We start from the raw sequence: 19,092 nt of genomic DNA, 5'->3' as shown, positions 1-19,092 counted from the left end.
TGATAAAAGGAGACAGATTCATAGTCTAGATGAATTCTAGATAGGGCAGTGCCACAGTCTGGCTGGGCACAAAATCATGAGCCACTCAAGCAGGAACAAACTTTATTTTTGAAACTGCCACCAATGCCCCATACGCGCCCGGGAAGATTGCTGATCCACACACGCGGCGTTCTCCCAAAACCCCAGAGGAAGTTCCTCCCCTGGAATTCCCTCCTACTGCACTTCCCCAACCAATGGGAACTCTCCAGGAGTCCCTAGCAGGCCGAGGTGAACAGCAGGAGTCCAATATCCATATGAATGCAAATCTTAACATAATCATATCATCTCCATGGCTAGCTGGCATCACGTCACCTTTCAACCAAAAATGCCATGCATCATATTACTTGGCTGTGGCTCTTAGCAGGGCAGGGGAGTGGGAGGGAAAGGGAAGAGGCAGGGGGTTAGCAAGGATGATGGAATGTGATAGACATCATTATCCAAAGTACATGTATGAAAACACGAATTGGTGTCAAGATACAACCAGAGATAGGAAAAATTTGTGCTGTATTATGTGTAATAAGAATTGTAGTACATTCGCTGTTATTTAATTTTTAAAAAATAAAATAAAAACAACCAGCCCACTCCTCAATCCCTTCCATTGACCCAACTTACTCCATGGATTGGATGATTTTTTTTGGCTCCACGGAGCACGGATAGATGACTTCGTCGATGTGCTTCAGGTTGCAGTTGGAATAGGCAGTAGAGATGTGTATGAAGGCTTCAAGCTTTGGCATCTGACTGGCGATATGCAAGAGCTGCTGGGTGGCAGTGACGTTAAGTTGCACAGCATGTCTGGAAAAGATTAAGCAGCAGGACACATGATGAATGACACAGCATCCCCCTGCTGTGATCGTGCCTACTCCAATAACTAGCATATCAACAAGGCAGCCATGGAGGACAAGGAGGGAAAGGATGGGTCATGGCTACAAGCTGAAGACACTGGTTGGTCCTGCTAATGCTGTGATTTGTTCCTTGAAGCACGGAACATGTTGTGCTTAGGGGTTACTTGGTTCTAATCAACCAGAAGGAAGATCATGATCCTCTGAATTCATAAATGGGCTTTTACAAGCAGCCATTAAAAGAACAAAAGTACATAAATTAAGATCTAATTCAAAAGGTTAGATTACAAATAAATTGTGGATTTTTTTAATGAATAATGTAAGTTGCTACTGTAAAGATCCAGGTCAGACATGAAAATTGACGTCAAAACCATAAATTGTAGCTAATAGAACACAAAGCTCTATAAACACAGTATGTGGTGATAGTGACATAGTCACTATCATAAAAAATAAAAAATCACTATCAGAAGCACATGGTTTATCTAATATCAGGAAACCTATTACTCTAATTTAACTCAAAGAGAAAACAACTATATAATCATTTATATATATTCTGAAAAGTCTTAAATTGACATTTAATATCTATTCTCTATTTAAAAAATTTACTAAAATGGAAATAAAATGATTAAACAATGTACATCTCAGTTTGCTGGTCAGTGTCCTGCTTAATGGTGAACAGGTGGGAACACTGCTTTAAGGGCTAGGAAGATGTCTATAATCACTCCTCGTACTTGATATTGTTGTGAAATCCCAGCCCTGCAGTTAGAGAGGAAAATAAAATCAATGAACAGATGTAAAGGTTTGAAAAGGCAGTCATAAAAAATCACTATCAGGTTATATAATGGCATATTTGGAAAACAAACAAAAAGAGCTTTTTTAGAAGATAATTCAATAAAATGTCCCCTTATAAAAATTATATAAAAAATCATTAGCTTTCCTATATATGAACAAAACTTAGAGACAACAATGTAAGAAAGGGACACATTCAAACTAGACATTTTTTATTAAATCAAATTAATCAGAAATAGATATATAAAGAAAAGGTTAACATATCATTAATGGGCTTGATTGCCAAACTCCTGTAATCCCAGTGATTTGGAGGCTGATTCAGGAGGATAGCAAGTGTGAGGTTAGTCTGGGCAACTCAAAATAAAAAGGGCTGGGGATGTAGCTCTGTGGCAGAGGGTCCCTGGGTTCAATCCCCAGTGCCACAAAACAAAACACAAAACTTAATTAATGAAGTAAATGAAAAGACTATTTTAAATAGGTGTTCTAAATTAATCTATATATTCAAGTTAGTGCTAATTAAACTCCCCCAAATTTTTTAAAAACTTGTAAAAGTTATTTTAAATGTAAACATGAAGTACAATCAATTGAAAATAGTCAGAAAATTCGATTTAAAAAGCTGTGCTCTGGGGTGCTGGGGATGTGGCTCAAGTGGTAGCCCACTCGCAGGGCACCAGGTTCGATCCTCGCACCACATAAAAAAATAAAATAAAGATATTGTGTCTGCCAAGAACTGAAAAATAAATATTGAAAAATTCTCTCTCTCTCTCTCTCTCTCTTTGAATAAAGTCTATCTTAAAAAAAAAGCTGTGCTCTGGAATACTTGCCCTAATATAATAAATATTACAGTAATTAAAACTGTGTGGTATTGGCAAAGAAAGCCTAAGAAAGATTCTAAGGAATTGAGCACAAGAGTTTCATTTCAATAGAATGTAAATAAATCATTTAATAAATATTGTTTAAGAGCTAACCATCTGGTAGAAAAAAAATAGCAACTCTACCTTCACATCTACATCATTTTTCCATTTGTAGATTTTTTTATTACTGTATATAGTTAAATTTTAAATGGATCTAATATCTAAATGCAAAAATAAAACTAAAAATACAATAGAAGAAATTATAAAAATTGTACAAATAATAAAGATGTAAAAGACAAATGAAAAATTGCTAAAATATTATGCTGAATTTTCCAGGAAACCTCAAAATTAAAAAGAAAAATGTTTCAGTAGAAAGCAGGAAAAAGAACATGAATAGGCATGTCACAAAGGAATAAAATGTCAATAAGCCTATAAAAATTGTCGAACTTTCCAATCATCAAAGAAATAAAAATCAAAACATACAATACCATATCTACTATCATAGTTGCAACATTAAAAAAATTAAGAAATCATATTTTGAGTATAAGAAACAAGCATTCATGTACACAGGAACAATGTTAGGTTTACACTACCTTTTGAAGAGGAATTAGTGTTATATGTAAAAATGTAAACTTTTCATAACCTGGAGACATCTAATATGTATCTGAAAATTCTACTTCTATAAATTTACTCCATAGAGAGTACACAAAGAGTTAAAAATAATCTATACACAAATATATAGACAAATATACATACTTATAAACAAAGATGTTCACTACAGAGTTGTTTATAATAATGAAAAATTAGAACAATTAGTTCATCAATACAGAACTGGTTGAGTATATTACATATACATACAATGGAATGTCATAATCATTACAAATTGTAACAACTTTTTTTTGTGGTACTGGGAATTGAACCTAGAGGCAATTTACCATTGAGATACACCTCCAGTCAAGGTCTCCTTAAATTGCCAGGTTGACCTTAAACTTGCAATACTCCTGCCTCAGTCTCCCAATTATAGAATATTTATTGAAAATGAAAGACATCCAAATTATAAGTAAATAGATTGCAAAATATCATTCTCAATAGGATGCCATATTTTTGTAAAGTTAAACATCATATAATAATAGATGTAAAAAGAAAAGTTGGACTGTATGTTCTCTACAATAGGTGGTTGTCTCTGGATGATGAGATTTTGGAGATTTGCTTATTTGTGTATATAATTTTTTCATCGAACAGCTGGGTTTTTTGTTATTTTTTTAAATATTTCTTACAGAAACCATAAAGAAACTTACATGCACATGTGTACATGCACACACACATGCAAGCCATGAGGGGGAAATGGGAAGGTACCTCAGTGGGTCGTCAAAGCGTACAGTGGCCGCGCAGTGGAAGATGATATTGACAGAGGACAGGAGTTCCTTCATGTCCTCTTTGCTGATGGCTAAGTCCTTCTGATTGAGATCTGCATAAATAGGTTTAATCTTCTCATGCACTTTTGGACAAACTTCTTTGACTTTCTCAAATAGCTGAAACATAAACATAAGTCAATAGACAAAGATCATCATCATCTTCATCACATCATTCTTGTTTGCACTGACTTGTTTTATTATAGTTCTCAAAAACTGGTTTTAGTCATAATGTTAACATCACCCAAGGAAGGTGTCTGCCTGCTCAAGAGCCATCTGTTTTCCTTCATGCAGTTCAGTTTAGCAAATTCCTGCTTCTCTTGAGAAATATTTGAAAAGTCAGTTCCATTACCAAGAAGGTGTGTACTTTGAGCTCTTCCTGGGGTGGAAGGAGTGACAGTAAGCAGTTATCATCCATGTCCTGCCTTGATCGTTCCCATTTCTGGCAGCTTCAAGTTTACATGTGGTAAAACTTTTAACTTTGGCTGGAAAAATAATTGTTTTCAGTGTAAAAATTACCAGCCTGTATCACAGCCTTTATAAATAACTAGAATAATTACCCAGGACTTGGTTAACTGGCTCAGATTAACAAGATGTCTTAGCAGCACAAACATGATTAGAAAATAAGAAACCCACCAAATTTGTAATGAGTGAAAAATCTTATGTAATCTTTTTCTAATATAAATAGCAGCTAATGTCTAGTAAGAGAATTACATGAGCTCAGGTACTTTGTGGGGGATTTTAACAAATTTTTTTAAAAAATTCTAGTTTTTTTATAAAGGGAAAAAAGTAGTAATTTTGGCTTTTATTACATTATCGAAATGGAACAGATTCTCTTCTTTCCCTTCTACACAGATTCTTAGATTAAATTGGTATTTTCCACTTTCTCAGAAACACAATTTTAATAAAAATGATCTTTCTTCTGACTTATTTTGATAAATGGGATTTTACTGTAGTATCTGAATGGCTAAATGTTTAGAACAGTTAAGAGTAGAGAAATTGGTCAGTGGTTTTTAAACATAATGTAGTAGTAACAGACACAGTCCTCTTCTCCCCTTTAACTCCCAACCTATGCTTTCATCTTGGTAGCAGGCTTCTCCCCTCCATTACAGATCTATCCCAGGATGGGTAATAAAAAATTGAATCAGGTCGTTAAAGAAATCACATCTCATTTGTATCAGGCAAGAGCAGGTTCAGAGACCATCCTGGGAACTCAGTGAGGATGACTAGGGAAAGGAGTCAAATCTGTATGCTGCCCTGGCTGGTTAACACACTTCTGTCTTTGAGCTAACATTTTTCTACACTGTAGAATCAGTCCTTTGGTGTTACTGCAATTCTGAAAATAATTTAAAAGTTAGGTCAATCCTCAGTGGGGTTTTTTGACATCCGGGATTGATAAGATTATTCAAGTATCCTAGGCACAATTTCAACAAAGACATCATTCTGGCTCTTCCAGAAAGATCTTTAATGGTTCCTTTAATCTTGATCAGCATACTAAATTTGTACTTTCATGGTCAAATGTTGACTGTATGAAAAACACATGTTGGATATTTTTGGATAAGTGCATGTGAAATTTGTACAATTTCTCTTTTTTGAAAAATTTGTAGAAAGCTCCTTTTGAGCCGACATCATAGATTTTATTCACTGGACATTTGTTTAAGGTTCTGTGAACTCCTTCAACTTTGGCTTGTGATGAATCCCTGCACTGGAGAAGGATCAAGAACTGGGTGAGGGATGGAGGTATCATATTTCTATAATGCTTTTAAAACAATGTAGAGACCTCGAACTTGGATTCTTAGTCAAGTAGTTATCCACATGACCTCACTTAGGAAGAATCACAGGCATCTACTTTCTGGGGATCATCGAAGGTAATTATTCATTTTCTAATCATGAAAGTTTTTCATTTTACAGAATCCCAGTCTTCAAATGTAACTATACTATTTAGTCCTAAAACACACCAAAAACTTGCTTAATATTTTTGTTTTTTGAAAAAAGGATAAGATACTTTCAAATTAAAGCAATCTCCGTGGAATATCTGGTGTTGCAAAGTGAAAGAGACTGTAACAGAATTTTTAATGTGCCAAGCACCAGCAAGCAAATCAATGGATTCTGTAAATTGGCTCTAATCCGAGAACAATTAAACACAAATAAGTACATGTACATCAAAGCAAAACCTCATTATGCTCAGTGTACAGCAAAATTTCAAAATGTTGGGATTGTGCTAGTTTGCAATTAATTCCCATAAAATGTAAAGGATTAATCTGGAATTTTTTATTGCTTCAGTGAGGACCATTTCTATAAGACCATAAAGCAGCATGATGTAGTAGTGTTATTGGCCTTTTCTTTGCAGGTGTTTAGTTCAAAGTGATTTTTTTTTTTTTAGTTCAAAGTTAATTTGTTTAAATGAATTGGTGTACCTCTTAGGGATTAATTTTATGCCTTTATGAACTGCTTAATAGTGATAACCTTGAAAGGACTCAAACCATTTCATAAAATGTTATGTTCGATGGTCTGAAACTGAATCATGTTCTGTGAATGGAGGTCACAGTGTGTAACTCTGCACAAGTCATTGTCCAAAGCTCCCCACTGTATTTCATAGATGATTTACTTCAGGGGAAACCAAGCGCTTATTGAGCAATTCACATTTTTCCAGAAAAGATGATGTGAAGAGTCCAGTGCAACCTGCCAAGCTTTGCCTGCTTATATAAATCCACTTCCTGGTGACATCATTCAAAAAACTCCTCCTCTTCTCCCAAACCTTGAATTTTGTCTGGCATTCTCAGAATTTGCACTGCAAAAATGGTACAATATAGTTGTAGACCTTCCCTTATCTAAAGACTATAGCTTAATGGGAAAGCCCAACTATTTCTGATATGCTCTCAATGAAAACTTTCTTTTTTTTTAAGAATCTGATCTCACAATCATTCTTAATTAACTATTAAGAGTGATGTAGTTAATTAAGAGTGAAGTTTTATTTTCCAGGTATGGATATTGTCTTCTTGATGTTATCTCAAGGAATTACTCAGAGTAGACTATTAGTGATTTAAGTGATTTATCCTAAATGAATAAATATGGGCCATCATTGTTGTAAAAAGAAACACCGTTAAGGCACTAAAAAACCTCAGAATTTCTTTGGACTTCACAGCTGAATGATTTATTTATAATTTATTATCTGTTACAGTGGCAAAGAGCCACTGGGTCTTTTGAAGTCAAGCCATATTGAAGATAGCAATATAGAAAAATCATCAATCTTATTTAGATTTGTTTTTCTTTAAATATTTATTTTTAGTTGTAGTTGGACACATACATTTATTTTATTTATTTATTTTTATGTAGTACTGAGGATCAAACTTAGTGCCTCGAACGTGCTAGGAGAGTGTGCTACCACTGAGCCACAACCCCAGCCCCCTAGATTTGTTTTTGATACAATGGAAAGCTGATTGGCTTATCATTAAGTGAGCACATTTTTCATAACTAAGACACTAAGCAGGCAGTACCTACAAACCCTGAGTACCTACAAATCGAAGAGCACTGGTCTGTGGTCAGTGAGCATGTTTACAAGAAAACACAGGAAATCTGCCATGGTTTCCTTAGAAGCTCTTTAGATTTTTTTAAAAAATATTTTTATTAGTTGCTGATGAACCTTTATTTTATTTATTTACTTACATGCAGTGCTGAGAATCGAACCCAGTGCCTCATATGTGCTAGATAAGAGCTCTACCACTGAACCACAACCCCAGCCTAGAAGCTCTTTAGATTTTGTGAAATATTAGAAGATAATTGGAAGATATTAGAAGATAATTGGAAGATATTAGAAGATAATTGGAGGATATTAGAAGATAATTAGAAGACAAATGCATGGAATCAAATTTCTAATAAAGTCAAATATTTAGCTCTGATAAACAATTTTGAAACTAAAAATGAACTGAACTTATTGGCTGTCATAATTTTGAAAAATTCATGACAGCTTTGTTGCCTTATTTACTTGCTTTTTAAAAAGACAGGTGTTTCATTTTCCCCACCATAACAGTATAATATGTTCATAGTAATTGTATTTGGAAAACTGGAAATAGATTACTGTTTTTATTTTTTTCACTATTAAAGAGAGTTCTTTTTCCCTTACCATAAAAGTAGTATGCTTATTATAATTGTAATTTGAAAATGCCAAAATATAAAATTAATCCAAGATTAATCTGAGCATTTAGGGTAATTAGTTGAGATTATAGTGAATATGGATATGCCTCCTTTTTTACACTGAACATATTGCAAGTATTTCCTCATGCCATTTACTATTTTATAAAACATGATTTTTAATTCAGGCCTACTAATCCAACACATGTATGTATTGTTGTTTGTTTAATCATTCCTCTGTTATAGAACATTCAGATTGGCTCCAGTTTTTGTTATTATAAATAATACTGAAATAAATATATTTGTATATTATTTGTGTGTTTCTGGTTGTTTTCTTAGAGTGCCACCTTAATTATCTTTGATAAAGTCCTCAAGAATTTATCATTAATTCAGATACTTCTCTCTCTATTGATGTCTCTTTAAGTGCTCAGAAAATACTTCAGAAACTTAGTCATAAGTATGAAAATGAATCCTCTTTTATTATTCTTGAGTCTCACTTCTGTGTGGCAAATGGATTTTTTTTTTAAAGTTTGTTTCCAAAGTATCTCATTCTTAATTGTCTCTCTTTGAAAGCAAGGAAACAGGAAGTGAGAGGTGGTGAAAGGAAAAGAATGAAGCAGATGTATGAATTTTGATAAATAGAACAGATGTCTTCTTGATCATATTTCCTGAGGACAAATTGGTAACATTTTTGTTGATTATATTTGAAAGAAAAATTTGCAAGCCTCCTATGCCTGACAACAGTATGTCTACCTACCTTTAGGAGCATTAGCGTACTTATGTTGAGTTAGAATTCACTCATTACTATGGATGACTGGGGAGAAATATTTTTTGAAAGCTATACTAAGGGGGCTGGGGCATGTGTGTGGCTCGGTAGTAGAGCACTTGCCTACCATGTACAAGGCTTGGGTTCAATCCAGCACCATGGGAGAAAAAGAAAGCACTACTCCAAGGACCTACTTAGAAATAAGTTATACTCAAATCACTGTGTTCATGTCAAAATAGTCAGTTAAATGGCATTTTATCTAAACCAGGCCTTAATTCATATTAAATACTCAATAAATATTTGCAGAGTCCAAAGCCTCCCCGGAGAAACTAACACAGATAGGAAAACTCTTCAGAATTAGAATGAACAGGAATGAGAATGGTACACCAGAAATGTAGTTTGATTGGACCCAGACAAGACCTCTGAGTAACCTCCACACATAATGTTGTGGAAGTAGATTTGTCTGAGACTAAAATTCGTAAGTGATGTGAAGGCAATGTCAGAGAAAATCTCTAACTCTTCTGAACTGCTTGACATGTTTCCAATCATCATGGGCTTCATTCTGGTGAGTATTGCAGTATGGTGGATTCTGTCTTATTTTATACTTTATTCAATTAGAGTTGGAGGAGGGGGCCAAAGTGCAGATTGGTTATTCCAAAAGTGGGCCGCTCCAATCAATTTTCCAATATAGGATTATTACTTAAGGGCATATACACATAAAAATTTCATTTCCTAGTAATTCTGTTTTATGCTTTCTTAATTTAACACTTGGTGAAAGTAAGAGTTTTAAGTGTGGCAAACATGACAATGTTTTTTCAAATGGAAAACCAATAGCACACTACCTACACCATTTTCTCTTTTTAATTAGATATCTAAGAACTTTTCAGGGTCATTACTCTCATGCGTTACTGTGATGGCCTCCACATTTGGCATAGTGATGACACTTAGTAAGTACTCGACCAATATTTGTTGAATGAACAAACTTAATGAATTTCATTTTTTTGCCAGTGTATAGATGATTGTGTACCTAACACACACTCCTTCTTCCTATCATCTCTTCATTAATCCATTCTCTCATGTCTTTCATGTGCAACAAGCTGTCATACTGTGTGCCTGAATCAGGAATTTCTTTTTACTTGGTTCTAGACCTAGGCTCAAGAAACAAATAACTTTAAACCTGAAAATTCCATTGGTTCCCACACTTACAGTTGCAGAATGAGTTGTGAAGGTGTGAAGACATGGAGACGAGTATATCCGACAGCCACTTCAGAGGTACAGTCAGTGGATAGGAGGCAAGGAAAGGCCTTCCAAAAGGTGAAGCCGTTGGCCACAAAAAAGTGATGGAAAAGAGGGTTCCTTCCAGAGAATAGATTTGGAGGCTATTTAAGGACCCTACTAACCCACAGGGAAAGGGAGCCTTCTCAATTCATGCCAAATAGGATCTCCTAATAGTTATAATCACTCTCTTACATGTTATTGAACACATTCAAATCTTCTGAGCTTTGTTGACACCATCTCTGAGTCTTCTTCTAGACACATGATTTTGAAGCATGTCCTTGTTATTGATCTCTCTCTCTCTTCTTTTTCTTGTAAGGCTTTTCAAAATCCTTACATATATATTTATTTCTTACAAAATGTCTATTTCACTGGACTATCATTGAGGTCAATCACCAAGTCTGTGTTATTTATCACTTTATCCCCACTTTTCCTCTGGCACAGGGCAAAGTGCTTGGCATGTACTTGGCTCTTGAAATATATTGGCCAGATTCACATGCTTGTTTGACTGCTTCTAGAAACTTTCTTTTCATTTTGAACTTCTATGCATCTCCTTTGTCTCTAGCTCAGCCGTGCATTCAGATTATTTTATAAAAACACATTTTACCTAATATGTTTATTTGTTCTGCATCAGAAGGTATTTTTCTGATTCCCTATGCCAGGAGTTGGCAAACTTCCATAAAGGGCTGCACAGTAAATACTCTCATCTTTGTGAGCCATATGATTTCAGTTTAATTTAACTAATTGAACTCACCACAGATCTCACATATATCTTTCCCATCCTCACCAGCATCACTTGAGTACATTATTATTATTATTATTATTATTATTATTATTATTATAAGAAATAATCTCACTGGCAGAGGACTAAATAAATAAATAAATCGGCCCTTAGTTGGAGTGCCATGCTATAAAAGCAGAACAAAATTCTCCCCCACATTTGACTAAAAATATGGAAAGCTAAGTCCTTCCTAGGGTCCAGGCACAATTCTAAGTGCCTTTCCAATATTAATTAATTTACATCTTACCATAATTCAAAAGACAATGACTATTATTGTTTCAATGTGGAACCTGAGGTTAGGATACATAAAGTCACATTGCTCAGTGGTGGAGAGTTGATGCCAACTCTGTCTGGCTTCAGGAACAATGTGCTACTCGGGATATTTATCTCCTGACACTACTGAAGATATTTATCTCTCTTCCACCTCTCAGAAAGTCTCGGTTATCATTATTATGCAGGTATTCTCCATTCTTCAGTAGCTACTGTGCTTTAGAAGATGATCTCATCTTCAGGGAAAGGCTGACTGACCTAGAGACACTCATCTCTGAACAGTGATTGTCTTACCTCAGAGGTTTCTGAACATATCAACCCATGGCACACCTCAGGTCACAGGGGTTAGCTAGAAATGGACATGCAACTCTGCCCTGACAGATGAGAGATGAGGGACAGTCACTGAGGTTTTCTAGAAAAGAAGCATCATCAATCTTGGGAGACCCAAGAGAAAGCCACCTCTTATCATTCAAAGATTGCCATATATGTATGTGTGAAGCCTGAAACCATGGCAACCATCTCATTCCTAAGGGCATCAAGCCACAACAAAGTGGCAGAGCTGAAGGCACAGATGGAGGCAGCCAGAGCCCTGGTTAAGTCACAGTTGCTCACCGCTCTAGTCTTGGACTTTTCATCATATAATCAATACTTTTGGTTTTTAGACCAATTTCAATTATTCAAGTCTTTCAGAATCTGGCCTCAGCATATTTCTTACATGTCTGCTCTGAGACTTCACTTGACTATGTAATTTTTGTCTTCAATTTTCTTTTTACCTCACCAACTAGTGGCACATGGTAAGCACTTCAATAAATTTCTGCATGCAAATCTGGATGACAATATAGTCTTACTCTACAAGATTCTCAATCATCTATAAAAATGCTATCTGATAAAACTAAGCCCTAAGCAGCTCAGTGGGACCCTGTCTCAAAATAAAAAAAAAAAAATAACAAGAACTGGGATGTAGCTCAGTAGTAAAATATCCCTGGGTTCAATCCCAAGTACCAGAAAACAAACAAACAAACAAATAAAAAATCTATATAATTTAAGAAACACAGTGTTAGCTTACTTGTCTTTATTTCAAATTTTCAGTTTCAAAGTAAATATGGGCAATAATACCTTGCATTTCACAGATGGCCAATAACTACTTGTTAGGTAATTCCTTATTTTCACAGAGCTTTATCTACAGGCAGTTGGCAATAACATCCTTATATTCTGAAGCATAATGATTCATGTAGTGGACAGTGTTGGGATACCAAGAAATGAAATCAAGTACATAATTCTTTTCATGGAAACTTTTTACACAGATTCCAGATAGTGCCAGTAAAGTGGTGCTTGTGTAACTAATAGCTTTTTTTTTTAATATTGTCAAGTGATAGATTCTGTTCTTGTTTCCATGCAGACATTATTATTCGTGGTAAATCACTATGTCTACATGCCCATGTCACATTGCTAATTGATAGTGCTGAGATTCAAACCCAGGTCAGCCTGACTTTGAAGCCCATTGTCTTCAGCACTATCTGATGATTACTGACAGTTCCCAGATTATGTGATGCACCTGATCTTGGGGACCCACTTTGAGGATCATTGTTTAGAAAAGGTAACAGCTGATAACAAACAGAGCAACAGTGGAAACAAGTGTGAGGATTTGCAAGGCAGTTTCAAGATGTTGTACCTAGCATAGCCAAGATTTCCAGAATAACACTAATGTTGCTGGGTTATCAAATACAGTGCTTTGAAAGGAGCAGCAAAAAAAAAAAAAAAAAAAAAAAGCTTGTGCTGACCACAAGACTGTCTGCCACAAGATTTCTCTAGAAATGCTTAGCTGGCAACAGAACTGAGTGAACTGATGAAGGGTATGTCCACTATGTGATGAAAATAAAGTCCATTGGGGAGATATATATATCTGAGTAAAGCTGTGAAAAGAGATCGGGAGTTTAGTCTAGGTTTTGTTTTTATGGCATATCACCTTTTTGGTCTATTCTTAAGAACCATTAGTTATGAAGGCAGTGTGGGTTAGGAGGCCTCATGGAGTCACACTGGGGCTTTTAAAGTCTGACTTGCTTATATACTAGGTGAGTGGATTTTGGTAAATTAATACATTAAGCCTTAGTGTCTCCATCTATAAAATGAGGATATTAATGGCTATTCATTCACAGCATTTTTGCAAAGATAAAGGAGGGATGGCATGAAAAAACCTTGGAACAGTATACAGTAGATGTTAGCTATTATTATTTGCACCACAGTGGACTCAGACCATGAGATAAGGAGAGAACTTCCCAGTTCACTGGATAATGGTTTATGCTGAAATCCTGTCCTGGTGCCAGCAAAGAAATTTGATCATCAGTGTTTCTGGGCCATCTATAATGTGCTGTGCTATTCAATATACAAATACATATATTGGTTAGATGTCAGTATTTGCACACACTGGAGATAATTTGAAAAACAAACCAAAAAAATTGTCAACAATTCTTTAAATCTTCCTTATGCATAACCCAGGTGATTCTGTAAATTCCAAAGGATACTATCAACCAGAGAGACATGTAAATTTTCTCATTTGATTCCTTGGTACATAATTGTTGTCATTTCTATTTTAAACATTGCAAATCTGAAGTTTACCAGGTAATTACAACAAATTGATAAGTCAGAATTTGCACTCAATTTACACTGCCTTGAAATTTAATATACATAACATATTTTTGGAGGAGAATGAGGGTTTGTTACCTATATGCTCATTCATAGGAACACAATATTTCATTTCCAAAGTTTTTGACTTAGAAGAATATATGAGATAATAGAAAATTTAAGTTTTCATAGATATAAGAGCTAAATCATTTATTGTTTGGATAATTGAAAGTACTATTGTCTGGCTACTTATTATCATATTTGCTTCATACATAAAAGAAGAGGACATCATTGAATATCCAACATTTGGGGAGTGGGGAAATCACCTCAAACTTAGATGAAAATCAGTGAAGAGTTCAGATGAACTTGTGACTGACAGATTTCAAGCCAGGAACATCCACTCTAGGAGTTTTAGTGTTTTGCCTATCAGTAATTTTCAGAATAAGATGATATCCTCACCGTCCTGGATGGAATCTAGCACTCTCTTCCCTCTTTTGGGAAAATATCACAGTCGGTTGCTATCTTAGTGTCTCCTTGTCTCTGCCTGCACAGATATTCTAACCCCACATGCAGTTTGGGGCTAGAAGGGAACACACAGGGAGTCACTGTGCCCTAAGGCATTGCCCACGCACAGGGATCTTCCCCTGAGGCATACCTTACTGTTGAGGATCTGGAAAACCCTTTGCTGCAGGGTTTGGCCAGCCTTGGGTCTCACAAGGATGTAGATGACTTTCAGGTCAGGGCTGGTGCGGAACAGCTTCTCCATGAGCACTTTGCCCAGGAAGCCTGTGGCCCCGGTGATGAGGATGGACTTGTTGTCATAGAAAGCTGCAATCATGGACATGATTCCTCTTTTTCTCTTTTAGAACACTGAAAAGGGGTTCCTAAAAAGGAAAAGAAATAGCAAAAGATTACCATTTTAGAAGTTCTAAAACTCAAACATCACTTAAAATATTTCCTCTGGTAGAGGAGCCCGGGGCTGGGGTTGTAGCTCAGTGGAAAAGCGCTTGTCTAGCATTCGTGAGGCACTGGGTTTCAATCCTCAGCATCACATAAAAAAGTAAATTAAGTTATAAAAAGTATTTTAAAAAGAAGAAAAAAACAGAAAAAAAGTCAACAAACTGCTTTCTCAACTCTGGTCAAGATCCCTATATTAGTAACTACTTAAGAATAATGATTTTTCATAGCCATAATTTATATTTTGAAGATGTTGGGGGCTATGTTCATAGGCAAAATTCTTCACATTCATGGGATTCGTTCATTCATGAATTTACACAAAAACTAATTTTGAGCACCAGCTATGCCTGATTCCATGCTAAATTCTGAAGATAAACAGAAATAACACATAAGATTTGCTTTCATTCTTGCAGGGGAGGCCTGTGACACAAGACAAATAAATTCATAAACAAGATAATTACAGACTGATACAAATGGTCTGAAGTAAATAAAACAGGGATTAATAAACCACCAATGCTATCCACTTAAGGAAATCTGCATTTCAAATCATATTACCTATATTCACAAAGTTATTATTTAAGCCTCTCTTTTAGATGGTTGATGTGAGAAACATTATTTTGTAAAACCCATATTGTGCCAACAGCAATTAATGATGTTTTTTGACATATTATAATCCACCCACTGATTTCTTAAGAATTTTGCACTTAGAAAAGATATTGAGTGTTCTTGCCTTCCTGGCTTGAAGCTCAGAAAAGTTGTGTCACCATGTTTAGAAGGCAGTAGAGTATCCTGGATTAGCATGTAAATTTCAGCAGGACTCCGAGAAATCAAATCCCAATTCTAACACCTATGAGAAATGTGGCCTCAGGCAAATTATTAAATTCTCTAATGCTTCAGTTTCCTCATCAAGAATATGGGGATTTTACAAAAAACTTCTCTTAATAGTTCCATGGTAAAGATGAAAATAAGTTAACTCATGGAAAACCCTTAGAAACACAATTGCCTATATCATGTACTCAGGAATTGTCTAATAGTATAGTCACTGGTTTCAAAAATTTCTTCTTAATGGTTTCTGCCTTTCTTTTGGACACTTATTTATTATGTATTTTATGTACAATCTTTTGGAAATAGATGACTTATAATTCAATCACTCATAAGAATCAAGTAAAGTATTGTCACCAAATGTGACTTCCTCTTACCTCTTCCTTTATATATCAAATGTTTAGGTAGCCTGATCCTTTAATACGGTAATCGGCATAAATGGTCATGGGTGGCAGGGAAATGCAGGTAGAAAACCGAAAATATACTGTTATTATATTTTTCTCCAAGACATAGTTTTGCAACACAGAATTTATAGTTTTAGAGAGAAAATAAGATATCTTTAATGAGACTACTTCTTTATGCTTTCTTTCTTTCTTCTTCTTCTTCTTCTTCTTCTTCTTCTTCTTCTTCTTCTTCTTCTTCTTCTTCTTCTTCTTCTTCTTCTTTTAATGAGTCTATTTCTTTGGTAAGAAAGAATGGTTCAATATGTCCCCAAATAAAAGAATTTGCCTCTTCTGTCTATAGTCCAAATACTTCTTAAACACAACAAAATCCATAGGAGAATACATTGAGGGCTTGAAAGGAAAAGAAAACATAATCCTAGCCCTCATCATGATGACGTGGTAGAGCAGTTGGGGCCATGATTCTAATCAATTCAAATGGTTCTGAAAAATGTCTAAGAGAATTCATTCTTTTATTTCTTATTTCCAATCTGAATATATGGGTTGATTCCTCAGAAACTCCTATACAAAGCTATCTGTAGTCCCATTCCCTACATTACAATTTTGCAACATTTAGGAGTTGTTAACACTCAATATAATTTGTTAAAAGTGAAATTAATTATTTCTAAAATTGAAATAATTTCACACTCAGTAATGGAGTGCATGCAATGCTAGGATGAGGACTGTGGTTAGAACAGCATACCCTGCCTTTTACACCTTAGACTACCAAGGCAGAGAGCAAAGGATACTTTCTTATGCCTCATGCTCATGATATGGCTTGGGAAAAGGACAAATCAAGATATTATCCTTCACAATCATCCTGAATAATTCAAGATATCTTATGTTTAAAAGAAAAAGAGAAGGGACTGATGGTATTCAGCCTGTGTATTTTTATTGAAGATCTACTATATGCCACACACTGTCTCAGCACTAGAATTAGCAATAAATGGGCCTTATATAACTTATCTTTGTTTTTTTAAAATTTCTGTTTTAGTTGACATATCCAGCTGGGATCCTTCATTTCTATTCTGGAGCATTTCTTTTCTCCTTATGATCATTAGTTTTATGATCAGAGTATAGAAAAATAATTTTCACTCTCCCTTTGGTAGTAAAACAGGACCAATCTCATTCCTAGAGAATAGATGTCAAAATATTGAACCATTATAGCTGTATCAAGTTACATATCTGTTGCAAGTTTCAATGTATGGGAACTTTTTTGGGGAAGGGTTCTTAAATTAAGAATTTTAATCCTAGGAATCCTGCATAAGGCCTGTTTCCAGTTCTGAGACAGTGCCTGGCATACAGTAGACAGATAACAAAAACACGCAGCCTGAATCCCATCACTCCCTTCTCTTTCAAACACTAGATATCTTGCATCATTCAGGATGATGGGGAGGGATAATATTCTGACTTAGGCATATCATAAGCCACTTGAGGAGACAAGTTTATCTAAATGTCTTGGTAATCCTTTGGGAAGAAATTTTTTTTTCTCCTTTAGTAAGTATTTACTGAAATTCTGCCATATATTAGGCCCTGTGTTAAATATTGAATTAATTCTACTGCATCTTAAATCCTCACACTCCAACATGAGTTATCTTGGATGTAAGAAAATAGCACTTGCATCCATCCCACATCCAAGTCACAGAACACAGTCATCTTTGAAACTTTCCTCTTTCATATTTTCCTAGAGCTAATCATGTCACTATGTTCCAAAAATTCTACCTCTTAATATGTATCAAGTTGTACCCTCCTCTCTATTTTTACATGGTTATTACAGGCCTCCATGCTTTTTCAATTTCTTATTCAATTAAAATAAACTGAAATGGTTTCTTTCTCTTCAGACTTGACTTTTTCTAGTCTAATGGCTTTTCAAGCCATTAGTGCATAAAATTTGTCTGGAGTACGTATGAAAAATGAAGATCTCCAGTTATCATCTCAAACTGACTCTGAAAGTTAGTCTTTTTTTTTTTAAGCACAGGAAGTGATTTTCCTGTAGGGTATGAAGGTCCACATTTGAGAGAGTCTGTCTCATTACTGATACGGTCCTCCTTTCCAAAAGCAAATGTTACCAGTCATTATCTTCATTGTTAGGAGAGAAATATTTTTATAAGGAAACAGGGCACTTTGCCTCTTGGATACCTTTCTCTTGGTTAGGGTTTTTCAACCTTGGTGCTGCTATTGATCAGATAAATCTTTATTGTGCAGGCTGACCAGTGCACTGTAGGAGGTTTAACAGCTTCGTTGTCCTCTAGGAAATAACTGCCACTCGGTTTCCCCTACCATCCAAGTGTAAAACCCAAAATGTACTCTAGACTTGGCTAAATGTGCCCTGGAGAGAAAATCACCCCCTTTCAGAGAGTCATTGTTCTAGAACTTTAAAATTTTTATATTGTATAATATTCAGCACATCCTTTTAAAAAGTTCAAGTTTAACGCTTAAAATTTTTGCTTGGTAGGCTAAATACAAATATGATCCATCATCAATACTTATTTTTCCTGTACTGAATAATTCACAGCTAATTACATGTGCCCAAACAGATTACATGTGGGTGGAAAATCTTGATAGTGTTCAAAGTGGAGAAGGAAGAATTTTCCAGAGAGAAGTCTTTTAACTTTAACCAAATTTTTAATTTAATTTTTAAATTTTAACTGAATTTTAAACACAGAAATTACTTCAATAATTATGCTATATTAAGGAAAATAATATACAAAATCATATTCAAACCTGTATAAAAACAATGTCCATTACAAATCTCCAGGATTTCATCAGTGGCAGAATTTGGAGGGGAATGCAATAAATAATAGTAGTTGTATAGTAGTGTGATAAGATTAAAGTTGAAGAGTGTTGTTTCATGTCTGTGATATCTTGTCATGATTTTAAGAAAGGTAATTTAATAATATATACTTTAAAAAGAAGTGTTTGGAAATTAGTGACAGTAATGTATAGTCTCCTCTTTTGCTATAGGTTATAGAAATGTAGAGAAATTTGCAAAACAAATTCCTTGGAGTAAGGTCTTCTGTGATTTTAAAAAGTGTGGCCCAACTGACATTATCTACTGTTAGGGGCTGAACTGTGTCTCCTAAAATTGAAGTTGA

The 19,092-nt window shown here is 35.0% G+C and overlaps 1 protein-coding gene across 3 annotated transcripts in view; it reads right to left on the bottom strand.

The window, feature by feature from the left end:
• The window catches only part of FAR2 (fatty acyl-CoA reductase 2), a 155,206-nt gene that overhangs the window by 33,803 nt on the left and 102,311 nt on the right, over positions 1-19,092 (bottom strand). For all 3 annotated transcript variants that reach the window (XM_081311165.1, XM_081311164.1, XM_081311166.1), the window contains 3 exons: positions 14,434-14,662; positions 3,878-4,053; positions 652-831 (listed from right to left, as the gene is read on the bottom strand). In XM_081311165.1, coding sequence (XP_081167291.1) covers positions 652-831; positions 3,878-4,053; positions 14,434-14,622 — 545 coding nt within the window. In that variant the 5' untranslated portion in view covers positions 14,623-14,662. The remainder of the gene's footprint in view (positions 1-651; positions 832-3,877; positions 4,054-14,433; positions 14,663-19,092) is intronic.

Source organism: Spermophilus citellus (genome assembly GCF_964194105.1).
Source record: "Spermophilus citellus genome assembly, chromosome: 10".
Lineage (NCBI taxonomy): Eukaryota > Metazoa > Chordata > Mammalia > Rodentia > Sciuridae > Spermophilus > Spermophilus citellus.
The sequence above is the reverse complement of the archived record's forward strand: the minus strand, read 5'-3'. Positions and strand labels throughout refer to the sequence as shown.